Source organism: Pinus tabuliformis, chromosome J (assembly GCF_031772625.1).
Source record: "Pinus tabuliformis cultivar Carrire ecotype Pingquan chromosome J, CPIR1, whole genome shotgun sequence".
Taxonomy (NCBI): domain Eukaryota; kingdom Viridiplantae; phylum Streptophyta; class Pinopsida; order Pinales; family Pinaceae; genus Pinus; species Pinus tabuliformis.
Genome location: NC_142295.1, coordinates 221,650,554 through 221,668,567, shown reverse-complemented (window position 1 = coordinate 221,668,567; position 18,014 = coordinate 221,650,554). Strand labels below are relative to the sequence as shown.

The 18,014-nt window shown below is 41.5% G+C and overlaps 1 protein-coding gene across 1 annotated transcript; it reads left to right on the top strand.

Moving 5' to 3' along the window:
• Nucleotides 1–7,802: 7,802 nt before the first annotated feature.
• LOC149226499 (uncharacterized) lies at nt 7,803–12,241 on the top strand. The gene is made up of 4 exons (XM_089380213.1): nt 7,803–8,169; nt 8,362–10,811; nt 10,956–11,785; nt 11,923–12,241. The coding sequence occupies exons 1-4, from the start codon at nt 7,803–7,805 to the stop codon at nt 12,239–12,241; spliced, it is 3,966 nt and encodes a 1,321-aa protein (XP_089236339.1).
• Nucleotides 12,242–18,014: the final 5,773 nt, after the last annotated feature.

Here is an 18,014-nt window from a genome sequence, read left to right as displayed (position 1 = left end):
TGTGTTTAGGGCTGCTAGGAGGTGTGAAAAAGATTTCTTCTTTCCCTTTTCCTTTTGAGTGGTCATGGAAGTGAGACTTATCTTCTCCTTTGTCTTGCTTGAAGCCTGATGAATCTTCCTCCTTATGTTTTCTAAAGTCCCTATACATTTCCTCTACCATGGACTTTATGGCTAGGAAACTATCTATGAATTGAGGGTCTGGTCCTACAAAACCTTCTTCTGACATTGTCTTCTGAGGATAGACTCTCCCAATCTCAGGATTAGTTTCAACCAATTCTTCTTCTCCTAACTTGAGCTTTGATCTAGTTAGCATTCAATAGCTAAACCAACATAAGCTTGTCTAACCTTAATAGCCTAGAGCTTTGACACCACTTGATCTGAAAATCACCCTTAAGTGATCACAGTTAAGAATTATTTGAATGAAGGTATTACAGACTCATGTGTTGGTGTGTGTCTATGTTATTTTAGGCAACGGATCGATCAGATTGCAAAATACATGGACACTGGAAATATGGAAAATAGCAGAGAAACATGGTAAGAAAATACAAGAACACAACAAATTAATAAGGAGTTCAACCTATCCTCCACGGCTATGTCTCTGGTCCAGCTTTCATTGGTGGCCTTCTTTTATTGCATCTTTAAAGCAGAGAATTACAATGAGGAGCTCAATCGAAGTCTCCTGAAATAGAATTTCTTGGCAGGGTGGTTCTTGGATTCCCCAAGCCACTAGAGTGCACAAACTCTTCACCTTACCAGCTCTTGACCTCTCTGGTCTTCAATGGAAGGAGCCCAATGTGGTGCTCAGTTCCCCGCAAATCCTCTCTGGGATGGCTCGATGCTGCCTTATGCTGCAGGTCAGCTCGACTCTCTGTCTTTTTGCACTTGCTTCACTGGCTCTTCATTCTTTGTCTTCCTCTCTCTGTTCTCTCCTCTGTGTCCTATTCTCTGTGTGTTCATGGCTTAAAGCCACTCTAGATCATGACTGCTCGATTTCGCTTCCTTCCTCCATTGGGTCACCTATTGTTGCTCGCTTGGAGTTCCCTGTCTCTGCGTCTTCATCAACAGCTCACAGGGAGTGGCTACTTGTCCTCCTACGAACTGCGCCAGCTCTTCCTCATCAGTTCGGTGTTTCGATTACATTGGGAAATGACTCGTTCGCCACCTCAATAGTCAAATCGGACCTCAAATCCTTATACATCACAGCTTAATCCCCTGTTAAATCCAGTTCTCCCATCGGGCGTGATCTCAGTCGTTAGATCTAGAGCCCCAAAATCTGATGCCATTCGCTCATTTCACCCGGTTGACTTGCTCGACCTTTAGTGCGCGATGAGCGGTGGTTTTCTCTCTCCTCTGCTTGCCACGCATCGGGTGCTAAATGGAATTACCAGGTTTTAGTCAATTCCGCTTACCGGCCAAGGGTGCCCCAAATAAATACCATCGATTTTGGAGCGTGAGTCCTGCCTTTAGCCTTTAGTGCTTTTCCCAATGGTTGTCCCGGCTTCCATGCGACTGAGCATTTGGGGCCTCTCCTTCTTGAGGCGTTTTTCCCAGCGATGCATGATTACTACCTCCTTTTCTTGATATGGGCTTCCTAGGTGCTAGTTTCACCTGCTGCGCGGTCTGCTTGAGCCTTGGTCAACACGCTTTGACCGAGGTCCTCGTTGTTTCTCGCTAGCTACCAACTGCAACTATTCAGAGGTCTTCCTAATCGCTCTATGCTCATAGTTCTTTAAATTCTATCCGGTTTTGGTACAACCATGGTACTTTGCTTATTCTTCATGGATTCAATTCGGATCAAGAAGGTGGAGACTTGACGGTCCTATTGTCTGGACCTTGGAGTTAGTACAGAGACTAGAAGCCTCTGAGGATAATATCGCCTGTGCTGTTGACCATTGGCAATCACATCACAGGAGGATTTGTGACTGAATTAGCAGTTGATACCTCAGTTAGTTACACCAAGGTAGAGTGTTGGGTACATTATAGGGTCTATAAATGTACCAACATTTAATTTGTCAATCCAGATAGTTCGTGAACTTCGATATGCAGCATTGGAAATGCGAGAGAAAGCCGCTAAAAACCTACAAAATAAATGCTAGACTATCTTGCATTTTAATCTCATCAATAAATCTAATCATGCACTAAAGAGAATTCAAGAAAACATCAATCCAGGTAATCAAAATCATACATGAAATACAAGCAAGCAATGCGAAAGGAAATTATAATTACAATCGAATAGAAGGGAAAATTGAAATAGAAGTAAAGTAGTGCTCGCATAATAACAAAAACACTGTAAATGTTGGAAGCAATTCAAAACCATTCTGCTTACACTAGTTCTACCTGCACTAAATACGTCTGTACTAATTCAGTGTAAAGTTAACTTGAAAGCATCAGAAACATAACAAGGAAATTTATTGTGTAAATGAACTCATGAAAGAGATTAGATTAATATGAATTTCTTGCCTTCTTTGTCCTGAAAATAAATCTTTTGAATCTGTCCAGAAGTTAAAGGAAACTATAATGGTAATTAAACATTTATCGATATCAACGCAGTGTAGTTTCCTTATTTATAAATGTCAGTTCTGCAAGCATAAAAATCGCAGCTTTAGATAATATATGTGATTGGTGCTTCCTGAGGATGCACTGGTTCTATAACTTCACATAAATGAATACATTAAGACCTCAGAACCATAAACATTTAATTGATCTCGTATTCTGAAATATAAATTAATAAAGCTCGATTAATTTACAGAATTCGAGTTATATGCTAGAGCTCATAAAGGTAGAGCTGATCTGGACGCGAATTGATAAAAGGAAATCTCGAAGCACAAGCCTTGATGCAGCAAATGAAGTAGGAATAATTTGCAACAAATCAAATTAACTTTAAAAACTGAGAATAAAAGATTGGTGTAGGAATTTACAGGGTAAGTTCCTCAGACAAAACACCAAAGGACACCGCTCACAAACAGATCACAGATCAATACACCAGTACCTTTGACGTGGTTAAAACCCCCAAAGAGGGAAACAGTCCACGGCCTGAGCCAACGTGGCCACTTCAGGCAATTTATTAATAAAAGAATGAAAATTTACATAAGCTTCTCTCATGGATGGTTAACCTACAAATGACCCTACATGCTCTTTAAATAGAGATCATGGACCAATCGGGTGTTAAGCCACGGATCAAGTGTCGGTAATACCGAGGAGAGAATGAACCGTCGGATCACTACATATTGTGACCGTCGGATTGTAAGTTACAAAATGTACATAGTAAAGAAACACACTTTACCTAACTCTATAATAGACCAAGTTATACTTAACTATTTCCTATGTGTCGGAATATCCTAACATCCCCCCTTAAGAACAACTTGGGATAGGATTGAAGGATTTACAAATATGACACAATAGGAGAAGGAAGGAGGCACTAGATCCTATCCCCCCTTAGTGACAACTTCCTGAATTCCAACCATAAATTGAAGTTTAGTGAACTTCGCCTCTGTGAGAGCCTTTGTAAAGATGTCTGCAACTTGATCATCTGTTGAACAATATTGCACTTCAAGAACATGGTCATGAATGAGCTTTCTGATGAAGTGCATGTGCAGTTCAATGTGTTTGCTACGCTGATGTTGGACTGGATCTTTGCATAGTTGAATGGCACTTTGATTATCACACCAAATTGTAGTCGGATGTTGCTGCTGAAAGCCAAACTCTGACAGGATCTGACGAAGCCACAGGGCTTCCTTACTAGCTTCTATGGCACCACGATACTCTGCTTCTGCTAAAGAAAGAGAAATGGCACTTTGTTTCTTGCAAGCCCATGTAATAGGTCCTGAACCAAGAGTGAACACATAACTTGCAGTAGACTTCCGATCAACAGGGTCACCAGCCCAATAGGAATCAGTGAAACCAACCAATAGAGGAGATGCTTCGGCACTGTAATGAATCCCAAACTGAAATGTACCTCGAACATAACGAAGTATTCTTTTAGCTGCTTTCCAATAACTTTCACATGGGTTTTGCATAAACCGAGCAACAAGGCCAACAACAAAGGAAAGGTCAGGACGAGTATGGGTTAGATACAAAAGGTTTCCTACAAGTTGACGGTATAAGGTAGCATCAACTTCAAGAGAAGTACAAGTGGCTGAAAGTTTGACTCCAGACTGAAAGGGAGAACGGGCTGGCTTATAGTATTCCATGTGAAAATGGCGTAGAATATCACAGGCATACTTGGACTGGGAAAGGTAAATACCTTCCTTGGATTGCAAGACTTGAAGACCAAGAAAATAATGTAAGTGTCCTAAGTCTGTCATTTCAAACTTCCTTTTAAGGCTAGTCTTCACATGGTTTATAAGGTTGGGATCACTACCAGTCAGGATAAGATCATCAACATAAAGAACAAGAATGATAAGAGACTTGCCCACTTTCTTGGTGTAGACAATATTGTCAGAATGACACCTAGAAAAGCCATTTTCTAAAAGAAAGTTATCCATTTTGGCATACCCAGCTCGAGGAGCTTGCTTGAGACCATAAAGGGATTTCTTAAGCTGACATACAAGGCTGGAGTCTGTTTGTATAAACCCAATAGGTTGTTCCATATAGATTTCTTCATGCAAGTCCCCATGCAAGAAGGCGGATTTAACATCCATCTGATGGACTTCCCATTTGAAAGAGGCAGCAAGGGAAAGAGCAAGGCGGATAGAGTTCATTTTGGCAACAGGGGAGAAGGTTTTAGTGCAGTCAATGCCTTCAACTTGTGAAAAACCCTTAGCAACAAGACGAGCTTTATGTTTATCAACTTTCCCATCTGGTCCATACTTGGTTCTATAAACCCATTTGCATCTAACAGGTTTTCGTCCCTTTGGTAGAGGAACAATATCCCATGTATAATTTGCCAATAATGAATAATATTATTCATTCATAGCTGCTTCCCAATCTGGATGGCCTGAAGCTTCTGCAAAGGTGTCAGGATCATAATTCACTGAAGCTTGAGCCAGTAAAGAAGAGGCTCTATCAAACTGAGAACGTGTACGTCGTTGATCTATAGGATCACCGGCAAGATCACCTGCTGCATCCCGAGTAGCGCGGACCCATTTTGGAAGCTGAGGAGATGAAGGAGGATCCTGAGAAGGTGGGGGAGGATTTTCATCCTCGGTTTCATCATCTGAAGAAGAAATATTTTCAAAAGTAGAAGAGATAGGGAGAGGTGGCACATCCGCCGAACTAGGCTCGTAGGCCGATATATTTTCAGCAAACTTTACATCTCTTCTAATGATAACATTTTTGGACTTAAGTGGAATAAGTCTATATCCTTTGACATCTTCAGAATATCCAACAAAAATACATTTTTCACTCTTAGGTTCTAAAGCTTTATGTTTCTCATCTGGAATATGGGCCCATGCTTCACTTCCAAAAACACGAAAGTGACTTACATCTGGTTTAATTGAGATCCATGCTTCTTCTGGAGTGATATTCTTTAAAACCTTAGTAGGAGTGCGATTTATTATGTAATTTGCACAGTTAATTGGTTCTGCCCAATAATTAAGACTAAGTCCTTTAGATTGAAGCATACAATTAGCCATTTCCTTTAAGGTGCGATTCTTCCTTTCAGCTACACCATTTTGTTGTGGAGTATATGGAATAGTATGTTGCATTTGAATTCCATTTTCAGTGCAAAAGTTGATGAATTTGTTGTTAACATATTCTCCGCCATTATCAGATCTTAGCTTAAGAATTTGATGTCCAGATTGTTTTTCAACAAAGGCCTTAAAGGCCAAGAACATGTTAAATACTTCACTCTTGAGTTTTAAGAAGTATACCCAAGTGCGTCTAGAGAAATCATCAATGATAGTTAAGAAATACTTGTAGCTAGAGAATGAAACAACTGGAAGTGGACCAGATAAATCACTATGCACGAGCTGTAAAGGGGCTGAGGTGTGCCAAGAGGCACAGTTTTCAAAACTGTCCGGATGATGTTTTCTGAGTACACATCCGAAACAAACACCATCTCTGCAAGATACCATTAGAAGACCTGTCACCATATTTTCTTTACATAGATTCTAAAGAGAGCGATAGTTTAAGTGACCAAATCGCTCATGCCAAAGTTTGCTCACTTCATCATTATGAGCAACAAATACTCAGGGAAGATTTGATGACCCAAAGTTGTGAAACTTATACCCCTTCCAAGTTGTGTGAGGCCTCGGATTATCGTTGCTGCTGCTGTGCGCGCGCGCGCACCTGAGCCCGCCATCGAACCCGCTTGCTTCTGCTCGAACGATCAGCCTCATGGATCCCCCGGATCCGCCTGGTGGGGATCCGGAACTGCAACAAGCTTTCTCCAAACTGATTCAATCTCTACCACAGCAAAGACCAAGGCCAACTGCAACCAAGTTTGTGAAGAAACTAGATGTTCTACAGGAAGTACATTTGCTTCCGACTATCCCTCGCATGGCAGCCATCTCCTTAGCAGAGAAAGGCTTGATCGGGCAATTTACAGGACTATGGCCCTCGCCCAAAACAGTGCAAAGGTGGGTTGAACGAAACTGGGCAGACAAGACTCAAGGGAAAATATCCATCAGATTCTGTGGCAGAGGTTATTTTACCTTCCATTTTGAAACTAAGGAAGACAAGGACCTAATCTTCAGGAACGGGCCTTACTTCATGGATTCCAGGGGTCTCTATCTCAACAAATGGACCCCGGACTTCGATCCAGAGCTAGACATTCCAAGCACAGTGCCAGTCTGGGTCAGACTGCCCCATCTCCCTCTTCACTGCTGGGGCGATGATTCGATCAAAGCAATAGGAAACGCGGTCGGAAAATACATAGATCGCAGCGAACCCAAGGACAACATGCAGGCCTGTGCGCGGATTTGTGTTGAAGTTGACCTGGGGCGTGGACTACCGGAAGCAATCAAACTGAAAGTAGACAAGTGGTGCCATATTCAGCAGCTGGACTACGAACATATACCCTTCAAATGCAAGGTATGTCACGAATATGGACATTTTGCAAATAGATGCCCTAAAATTATAAATGTAGGATCAGAAGAGCAAGAAGGGCAATGGGAATCTGTTAAAAGAAAAAAATCATCTCCACCACTGAAACCTTCGGAATCTGAAGTCCCTGGGGCTTCCCTCCAGCAACCCATCCAACCTCATTCATCCCTCCAGCACCCTTCCTCGTCCTCTCAGCAATCCCCACCTCATCACCCCTCCTCACCCCCCCAACCTTCAGATCCTTCCATTCCACCTTCCTCCAACCCCTTTGCGGCCCTCTCTGAGGAAGAAACTGAGCAGGATCCTTCCCCATCTGACCCACATCTTCATCCCTCCCCCCCTCATATCTCCCAGCCCTCCCCTGATACCCCCTCCGCTAGGATCACCAGAAGCGCATCGAAGGATCATGGGGCGCCCAGCGATATACCCAAAAAACACGGGCCTGGCAGAAAGTCGGCTAAACAGCAGAGAGAAGAAAGTGCACAGAAGGATATTGCCATGGGATCTCAGGCTCCTATAGAATCCTTCATTCTGGGACATTCGGATAAAGAAAACAATAACAAAGGTAAAGAGAGGCGAGCACCTCTCCATACTACAGGTAAATCATGATGAAATTGCTATCCTAGAACAGTAGGGGATTAGGGCACCCCTCCAAGATAGCAGCCCTTAAGGAATTAATTCGAAGTGAAAAGCCTGAAATCATCCTAATTCAGGAGACAAAGCAAGATCAAACCGAAATCAACAGAATCATTAATCAGCAAAAGCTTTACAGTGGTTGTGCCAGTGAAGCAAGAGGAGCCTCGGGTGGCATCCTAACAATGTGGGACAACAGTAAATGGAGCTACAACTTTGCCAAAATACATCAGAACTGGATCAGTGTTAATCTAGAAAGCAAGGAAAATGGAACGACTGTAAAAATATACAATATTTATTCACCGAATCAATACAGGGAAAAAGAAGTGTGCTGGAACACTTTGGAAACAAATATAGAAGAAGACCAAGACAGCAATCTCATTCTTGCAGGGGATTTAAATCTGGTTTTGCACGCCAATGAGAAAAGAGGGGGAAACTTCAGCCCAGACCCATTCAGAAACCGACTTGAGCATATTATGCAGGAGCAAGATTTGGTTGATATAAAGCCCAAGAACCGCAGGTACACCTGGAGCAATAGGCGTCTAGGAGCAGGCAATATCATGGAGAGGCTTGACCGGTTCCTCATTAATGTCGCTTATCTGTCCTCCTTTGTTACCGGCCAGTCAAACATCCTCAACATCTCCGCCTCGGATCATTATCCAATAACGCTTACCTTGCATAGCCATTGCCAGCTTGGACCACTCCCTTTCAGATATTGTTCCCTCTGGAACTGAATCCCTGCAGCTAGAGACGCGGTGTGGCAGGCCTGGACCCAGCATGTGGAAGGCTCCCCGACATATATCTGGGAAACAAAACTGAAGCAAACTAAACAGGCTCTTAAAACCTGGGCAAAGACTAATTACCAGGAACCCGAGATGATTAAAAAGGACATCAAAAAAAATCTTGAGGAAGTGCAGCAAAATATAGAAGCTGTTGGACTCTCCCAGCAAGCCAAAGAAAATGAGATAAGACTGTATTCCCAGCTGACACAAACAATAAGGGACGAAGAGACCAAATGGAGATTAAAGTCAAGACAGTTATGGCTGCACGAGGGAGATAAAAATACATCTTATTTCCATAAGCAGGCTACAGTTAGAAAGACCAGGAACACTGTGAGTACAATTAGAGATAGTGAAGGGAACAACTATGACACCCAGGAGTCCATAAAAGAAGCAGCCACCATTCACTTTAAAAATCTCCTGACAGAGGACAAAAGTGAGGAAGACTACTCAAGCTTACTCCAATACATGACTAAAGAAGTTACCCAAGAAACGAACAGCAGGCTCACGCAAGAGGTAGAAGAAGAGGAAGTTCAAAAGGCAATCTGGAGCCTTCACCCAGACAAAGCTCCAGGACCTGATGGGTTTCCAATTAGTTTTTACAGGGAGTACTGGCAGCTGATCAAAAAAGACCTTCTAAAGATGATATGTTGGGTTCTTCGGAAAGGCAAGCTTGGGGGATACACCAACTCAACCCATCTTGCCCTAATACCAAAAGAAAACAGGCCCTCTACCATCTCAAGATTTCGACCCATATCCTTATGCAATTCAGCATACAAAATAATTACAAAAATTCTGTCAACAAGACTCAAGCCTCATCTCTCCTCTTTGATCTCAGAAAACCAAGGAGGCTTTCTGCCCAATAGACACATCTCTGATTCCATCCTTCTTGTGCAAGAGGCCATACATTCAAGCATAAGCCGAAAGGAGAAAGGATTCGTCCTAAAGCTAGACCTTGCCAATGCCTTCGATAGGGTTAGACACTCCTTTCTGTTTGCAGTGCTTCAAAAAATGGGATTTAACTCCTCCTTCATAAATATGATCAAAGCCTGCATTTCGAATCCTTGGATCTCCCCTCTGATCAATGGTAGACCTTGTGCTGCTTTCCAATCCTCACAAGGTCTTAGACAAGGCTGCCCCCTGTCCCCTTACTTATTTATCCTCATGGCTGAGTCTCTTAGCAAAGCCTTGGACTACAACCGAAGAATTGGTCTAATTACTGGCATCAAATTTGAGCAAGGTACAAAGAACATCAATCACTCCCAATTTGTTGATGATACCCTCTTGATGGGAGAAGCGTCCATCACTATTGCAAGGTGCTTCAAAAAGATCCTAGATCAATTCATGGATTATTCAGGAGGGAAAGTTAATCAGGTAAAAAGTTGCATCTATGGATGGAATGCAACAAATAACATCATCCACAGTATTGCAAATACTCTAGGAGTCTCATACAAGCTAAACTGGAGCCACTTCACATATCTAGGGATGCCAGTGAGTATGGGACCTCTGATGGCCGATACATGGAATGAAATCCTTGACAAGATAAAGAGAAAAATCCAACAATGGGGTTCTATGTGGCTGAATCCAGCAGGACGCCTTGTACTTCTAAAATCTAGGCTGGCCTCTCTGCCCATTTATCGCTTCTCTTTGTACCAAGCTCCAATGGCCTTCCATCACAACATGGAAAGAGCTCTTAGACACTTCCTCTGGCAAGGAGGGAAAACGGAGAAAAAAAAGTTCAATTTAGTTAGTTGGAAGAATGTCATTCAGCCTCAAGAGAAAGGAGGGCTTGGAATAAGATCTCCAAAACTGCAGAACTTAGCCCTTGGAGCCAAAATAATTTGGAGACTGATTACAGGGGCCTCAGCATGGTGGAAGACGGTCCTAGAGGCCAAGTATCTGAATAGCACAAGGCACCAACTCTTGAACACCAACATCCCCAATAGAGACAGCACAAAAATCTGGAAACTCTGCAAGAAAGTCATACCTTTTATGTCCCAAAACATATCAAAGGTCCCAGGAGGGGGGAGCAGCATTAATTTTTCCACTGACAGAATATTAGGACAGCAACCTATGGGGTCAAACACAGAGGCAACTCCTGCCATAAGTTGGCTTAATGACAGAGGTATATGGTGCTTGGCTCAAATAACGCATTGGGGAAATCATTCTCAAGCTTGGGAGGGTTGGAAACTGCCGGACTACCCTAAAGAGCTAGAAACAAGCGTTGTAGCTTTAAAGAACCTTCTGCACAGTAAAGCTCCGACCCAAAGAGGTAAGCAAGATGGGTATCGCTGGGATCCCACGAGAACTCAGTACACAGCCAAGGCAGGGTATCAACATCTTTGTGACATCGCCTTTCCACAGGCCATATGGAGTCAATGGAAATTGGTTTGGAGAGCAGAAGCCCCTCCTAAAGTAAAATTCTTCTTCTAGCTTCTTCTGAAAGGGAAGATTCTAACAGTAGAAAACTTAAAAAAAAGGGGCATTATGGGCCTGTCCAGGTGCCCAAACTGCTGTCAAGCTGAAGAAACAATACAACACCTGTTCATAGATTGTCAGGTAGCAGATGATTGCTGGAGGCAGATGGCCTCAATCGGGGAAGTCACATGGGAACCAAAGGCAACCATTGCAGAAACTGTCTACAGCTGGAGGAAAAGCTGTCCTTGGAAAGAAAAAAAGAGCAAATTAACGCAAAGGATATGGAACACTATACCTTTAACTCTTGTTTGGCGTATCTGGCTGGCAAGAAACAGAAAGGTATTTCAAGACAAAGGATGCAACGCTAGAGTCATGTGTCACAAAGCTAAGAATTTAGCGGTGGAAGAAATTGTAGTCCACACTCAAGGCAAGATCGAGACCACCAATTACAACGTTGAAGAAAGGAATCTGATCAACCATGTACAAGGAAACCAAATCAGTATCCAGGCACCAAGGCAAGGAAATCTACAATCGAAGGAGACAAGCAGCGTTTGGAAACTTAGGCTCAAGGAAGAGGAATTCGCACTCTGGCTGAGCAATTGCAATAGGTTCTACATGTTTTTTGACGGCGCCTCAAAATCAAATCCTGGTCTAGCAGGTGCAGGGGGCCTCATCTGCAATGCCAATGGCGAGACTATTCTTCAATTCGAATGGGGGCTGGGAGAACTATCCAATAACAGGGCAGAGGGATTGGCTTTGTTCCAAGGGCTCACCCAATTGATGAAGATAGGAATTAAGAAGGTGATAGTCTTTGGCGATTCAGCAATCATCATCAGACTCATGGTGCAAAGGCAGAGCACGCCAAACGCTCGTCTGCAGCAAATCAATTGTAGGAACCAGATCCTTCACGACTTGCTGGAGGAGGTCCGATATTACCATATATTACGTGGACTAAATAAAGATGCTGACAAGTATGCCAATAAGGCCTGTGAACGCTCCAAAGGCAACCTTAGTTGTAACAACATCTCATCCTTCCAACCTTTACCATGAGAACTATGCAGCTAGTCAACATTAGGGGAAACGTAATCAAAAGAATCCATGACTGCAGGCAAATCAATAGCGCAGGGGACAGCAGGATCCTTCCCCATTCTCAAGAGCAGTGCTGCCTCTGCGTGCTCGGAGGCCCTCACCAGAAGCAAGGAAAGTCCTCAGAGGCATTGAGACAAGAAGCTAATCAACGCCTACGATTATTTTCCAGACCTAATGGAGCGTCCAGAGCAGTGCTTTCATTGCAGGGATTTACAAGCAGAATTCGAAGAGGCGCGTGCGCAACAGCAGCATCCTCTTCTAGTGCAAAGCAGAACGAACCAGACCTGGACCCAGAAGGATCTACTGCAAGGAAGATAAGTCATATAGACATAGATTAGTCATGGTTTGTAAATGTAAATTTTGGGGCTTTCAGTTTGTAAGAATCTACAGTAGCATAAACAGTTTTAGGGGCAGGAAAACAACTGTAAGAATCAAGGAGAGTAACTTTTTTGTAACTCCTTGGATTCAGAATGCTCAGGAAGCATCTTATGTATGGCAAAATGCCCACTTTTTTTCAGATTAATATATAGCAACCGAACTCTGTCTCAAAGTTGTGAAACTTATACAACCTTGTAGAATCATCAGCAATGACAGTAGCTAAAATTTGTCTAGGATCTCTTAGGTCCTTAATTACAACATCGTGAGTTGAAAATTCAACGATTTTACCTTCACCTGAATGGGTTATCTGATATACAGATAGAAGGTTGCAGGATAAGGTTGGAACACATAATACATCATTAAACTGACCATTGTCTATATGAACAGTTCTAGTCCCTACAACACTAAGAGATCTATCATCACCAACATATATATTTTTGGTGTTACAATCATTTAAAGAAGAAAACATGGCTTTGTTTTTGGTCATGTGATAAGAAGCTCCAGAATCAATGAGCCACTCATGAGAATGAGAAGAAGAAGATACATTTAGTGCATAGCCAGACCGAGATGCTTGACAACCACATGCAGAAAGTGCCATTCCTGAAGATGAAGTTGAAGTTGAAGAGTGCTCCAAATGGATGTTATGCTTCTTCATTGATGCTTCCAAGGCTTCCATCTTCTTAAAGCATTTGGATTCTAAGTGGCCATCTTGATTACAAAAGTTGCAATGTCTATCAGTCTTCTTCCCTTTGTTTTTATTTGTCTTATCATTTTGTTGAAATGATTTTTCATTTTGAGGCTGAAATTGCTTAGGACCCTTGTTTGGTTTAGGACCATTCTTTTTAGGATACAGCTTCTTAGGATTCTTTGGATTTGGTTGCAGCTGGGCGGCTAACGCTTTCTTAGAAGAGTTTCCAAGATTAAGAAGACCAAGGTGTAAGAGTTTTTCTTGTTCTCTTATTAAGAATCACAAAACGAATCAAAGGAAGGGGACTTGTAGTCTTGTCCTTGAGAAATGAAGGCTTCTCTTGTAGAATGGAAGGTGGAAACAAACACAGAGTAGGCTGGTCCCAACTTAGTAAGAATGGAATAGATAAGGTTATTATCTTCTTTCTTAACCTTAACACCTTCCAAGAGAAGTCTAAGGGTCTTGAACTTGGAAAAAAAATCTTCAATGCAAGAAAAATTATTGGGGTCCAATGTAAGCAACTCATTTTCAGGTTGATGGGCTCTAAGTTCATTTTTAATTCCAAAGACTTTAGTAATCTGTTTCATTGCTTCATCAGGAGCATCAAGTTCTGGAATATGGAATCTAAGATATGGAGAAATAGACATCCCTATCAACCCACGTGCTTGGTCTTGCCTATTTTCCCATTTAGCTGCCTTATCTTCATCTTTCGGTTTGGTTTCTTGGCCTGTGGCTATTCTGTAGAGACCTTTACTTCTAAGTAAATCCACAATGTAGGACCACCATTGGAACTAGTTGGTGCTGTCAAGAATAACTTGGCATGGACTTTCCATTTTAACAAAAACTGAAGCTATAAATGCTGAAACTAAGTGTTGCAATGGAAAGATCTCGAAAAATTAGGCTGTTTAAAAAAAAAACAGTCCTGAAAACGGCTTTCGGATGAAGAAGTTATGGCTTTTTGAAGAAAATTTGATGAAGTCGCCGACGAAGTGCGGGAATGTGTGGAAATGAAAAATCCTCCCCCACAAAATGGAGACTTGAACCCAAGACCTCTACTCTCATAAATTAGCTTTGGACCAAGTGAGCTATACAAAAAGTTTGAGAGAGAGAGAGAGAGAGAGGGGTTGAAGCTTTGGGTTGCGTGCTTGCTTTGAGAAAGCTCCTTTTCCCTACAAAACAAAAAAACACAAAACCCAACATGGAAATACAAAAAAAAATGAACCTTGCGGCTTGAAGTTAGCTTTACCCAGAAACTAAATATTTTTCTCAATGTTTCTGATTTTTCGAGATCACACTAAGGCGCGGCGGAAAAGAGCATACGCATGAGAAAAATCCTTCCTTTCTGTTTCTGATTTTCCCAGATCACACAGAGTCGCGGGGCAAAGAGCATACGCAGAAATGAAAGGTATAGATCCAGTAATAAAAAAAGCTAAATAAACCAAAACCGAAATAAACAGAGAGAAAATAACTGTAAACTGCAAATAAACTTTGTATACCCCCATATCTTAAAAATGACGTGGCTAGGGCTACCGGAAACCTTTTCGCGTGAAACGAAAGGGGTTCCTCACTGGAACAGATGCTCCCAACACAACAGAGCAGTCCTCTCGGCCCGAAAGCAGTCAGAAATAGTAGATCTAGGAAACGGTAGTCGGATGCAGTTCTACCGGCTTCAGATTTGGATCACCAACGGACGCGGCCCTCAAATAGCTCTGATACCATGTAGGAATTTACAGGGTAAGTTCCTCAGACAGAACACCAAAGGACACTGCTCACAAACAGATCACAGATCAATACACCAGTACTTTTGACGTTGTTAAAACCCCCAAAGAGGGAAACAGTCCACGGCCTGAGCCAACGCGGGCACTTCAGGCAATTTATTAATAAAAGAATGAAAATTTACATAAGCTTCTCTCATGGATGGTTAACCTACAAATGACCCTCCATGCTCTTTAAATAGAGATCATGGACCAATCGGGTGTTAAGCCACGGATCAAGTGTCGGTAATACTGAGGAGAGAATGAACCATCGGATCACTACATATCGTGACCCTTGGATTGTAAGTTACAAAATGTACATAGTAAAGAAACACACTTTACCTAACTCTATACTAGACCAAGTTATACTTAACTATATACTAAATTGGAGCAAATCGAATTAATTCTAGAACTGGAAATTGAAGGGAGAAAGAAACTATAAATAAATAAATAAAATTCACACAGCAAATAAGCCTTGAAATGCTAACTGCACTAAAAAATGAGAGTAGTGTCGAGTTGGTCTGGTGGCCAACCCAGCCAACTCGCACCCTCTTTGAGTGCCTGGTTCACACAGTTTCGAAGTCATTAGATGTAATAGATAATTAAGTAGAACCTGCCGGAAAATTACTTCAATTGATTACTGAAAACAATGTTTACATTATGCAGACATCACTCAACTCCAACAAGACTAGAGGAGTGTTCCACAGCTGATGAATTGCATGAGGTTACGTTGGAACAACTCCCCTTCCCTTCTGCGCCTTCCTCTGATCTGCACTATCCCTGGCTGGGTCGATTTCCTTCCTTACTGTAATTAATTAACTGACTAAGCTGACTATTGCTCCACGCAGTTTATATAGGCATCGATTTACAAATTGGGGCTTTTTCAACAGCCAATTAAAATACAGGAAGATTATTAATAGTTTGCCGAATTAGGAATTAATTTGAAACTGAGTGTTGAAAGAGGGAACTATTTTGGTAAATCGTTCCTCTTTTCTTGGAATGGCTATTGCTAGAAGGTGTGATTAACTGAGAGAAGTGGTCTTCAAATATGGTGCTGGATGATTCGGGAATGCGAGAAATATCTAAGTTGATATGCTATTGATTGATTCACTAGGGCTCGAATTATGTTATAAGTCATTACATTTATTAGCACACAAATTACAGATGTCACCATGTATATCCAAATTGTATATTTGTTGCCAGTCACTGCAGATCCTATTGTCCTTGTTGGATTTGTTGAAGCTCCTGAGATTGGTCCAGATATTGCTGCATTCATTGCGATGGTCGATCCAATTGCTAATCCCCCCAATTCACCATCACTTTTGTATCAGTGGCCACGTAGAAACCACGAAAACCAACAATTCGAAAGCAAAGGACTACCCAAGGCTGTCTCTCCACTCTGGAAAGTGTGTCAAGGCATGTCTTCTTGCCATCTACAGCAAGCGAAAGATGCAAACGTTGATGCACAGGATGTGCTGAACAGAGTGGTTTTATTGTTAAGATTATACACAGTTTGATGGTTCTAGTTGTAATTCATTTGAGCATCATTCAGAACTAGAGATAATTATCTTGGTTATTTTGTAGATATCAGCATTGTTGCAAACCTCTAGGTATGTTTTCCCATGGTAATTACAATCCACTGTCTTGTCCAAAATACAAGATGTACTCCCAACACTCTGTCTAACAATCCAGGAATTGTATGCTTCACAATATTCCTCTTCGATTAGGGCCTTAGTGAAGCAATTAAGAGAAACAATGCAGAATCATTGGACTCATAGTTCAGGAATGTGAATGTAGTTGAGGATTCCTTCATAGTGCAGGAAGCCCACTGTAACTAGTGTAGGAATCCCAATGCATAGTGCAGGCAGGTAAGTGCAATGGTGCAGGCATGTGAATGCACTGGTTCAGGCATGTCCCAAAGTATAATAAAACCAGCTTTAATCCTACAACATACAAGCCTTAATTAAACTCTCATTAATGCTATTTTAATCCTATTAAAACAAAGAAGTAGCAAATACTCTTAAAAAATAATCATTTAGCCAATCGACAACATGAGAGAAATAGATTAAAAAAATAGGACAAAATGGAGCCCCAACATCCCCCCATGCTGACGATCTTGCATGTCCTCATGCGAGGAAATCTGGTGTTGTTACTTCCTCACAAAAAATAAAATTAGAATATTTTTAGGCATTTCAAAATGATGTTCCTGCAGTTTTTCGTGATCACCTTTTTAGCACTAGATAAAGCTTGCTCTCAAACAGAGTGTCTTCTTGACTCTTTATTTGCTTAAACTGATTTCAAGAAAACCTAAAACGAAAGCTGTCATGAAAAACTAAATTGAACGGATGGTGTTATTAATAGCTAACTTTTAAAATTTCCAAAAGGATATCTCACAGGAATCCCTAATCAAAAGTTACACTTTGAAATCCTCATTGTAGTTATGAGTGACATGATTTAAAAGCCATGGTGTTAAAAGTGGACATAACAATACCTTCCCACAGTAATTATTTTACCATTATCCACATATAGTTGAAGCTCCTCTTGTCTAGGCACAATGAATTATCTGCACTAAGGGTCCCACGTCCATAAAAATCATTCCAAAAAGATAAAACTCCAAGGTATAACAATAGAAGGATTTTAAAGCCATTCTCAAAGAGATTGATAGTGATTTCATGGAAAAAACAACCAAGTAAATTATAGTGTAGAGTCAATTTTAATACCACAAGCATGGCCCTACTGCCAGCAGGTGTCTATAGTCTCTACAGGGGTACCTTTTAACCTTATGAAATGATTTCGTGCCACCTATTAGATATAGATTCAGAGTCATTTAAGAATATTTTACTTTTTCTCTTTTTAGAAGTTAATTGAAGGCCATTGTCCTGGCTTGGTAACTAGCTATCGATAGTGCCATTCATGAGAACTAACAAGAATGAACAAGCCAACTCGCGATGAGACCTCTTGTCTTCCAGTTTTCAACTGAAAGCCATTACCCTGGCTTGGTGACCAGTGCGGTAATGTCATTCTCCTTAGGACCCATGATCATAGTAGGTCAGCTCGCAATGAGACCTCCTATCCCTCAATTAATTCGTTTATGTTTAAAAAAAACTCTGATTATGATTAACCTTAGATGGGTTACTTAATAGGTGGGGAAGAAAATATACTCCTTAAGAGTGCAGGATGGCATGAAAAGTTTTTAATTACTATTCTTTACCGGTTGGTCATGCTACCCTAAGAACTTATTTAAAAAACATCTCGGATAATGACCAAAAATATTCCTTGAGTTGATCATGT

What these genes read in the sequence shown, in the direction of transcription:
- LOC149226499 (XM_089380213.1), top strand. Translation starts at nt 7,803, where the DNA reads ATGTGGGACAACAGTAAATGGAGCTACAACTTTGCCAAAATACATCAG. An exon ending in GAGCAGAAGCCCCTCCTAAA is followed by an intron (nt 10,812 to 10,955) that starts GTAAAATTCTTC and finishes ATAGATTGTCAG; the next exon opens with GTAGCAGATGATTGCTGGAG. An exon ending in CTAAATAAAGATGCTGACAA is followed by an intron (nt 11,786 to 11,922) that starts GTATGCCAATAA and finishes CCATGACTGCAG; the next exon opens with GCAAATCAATAGCGCAGGGG.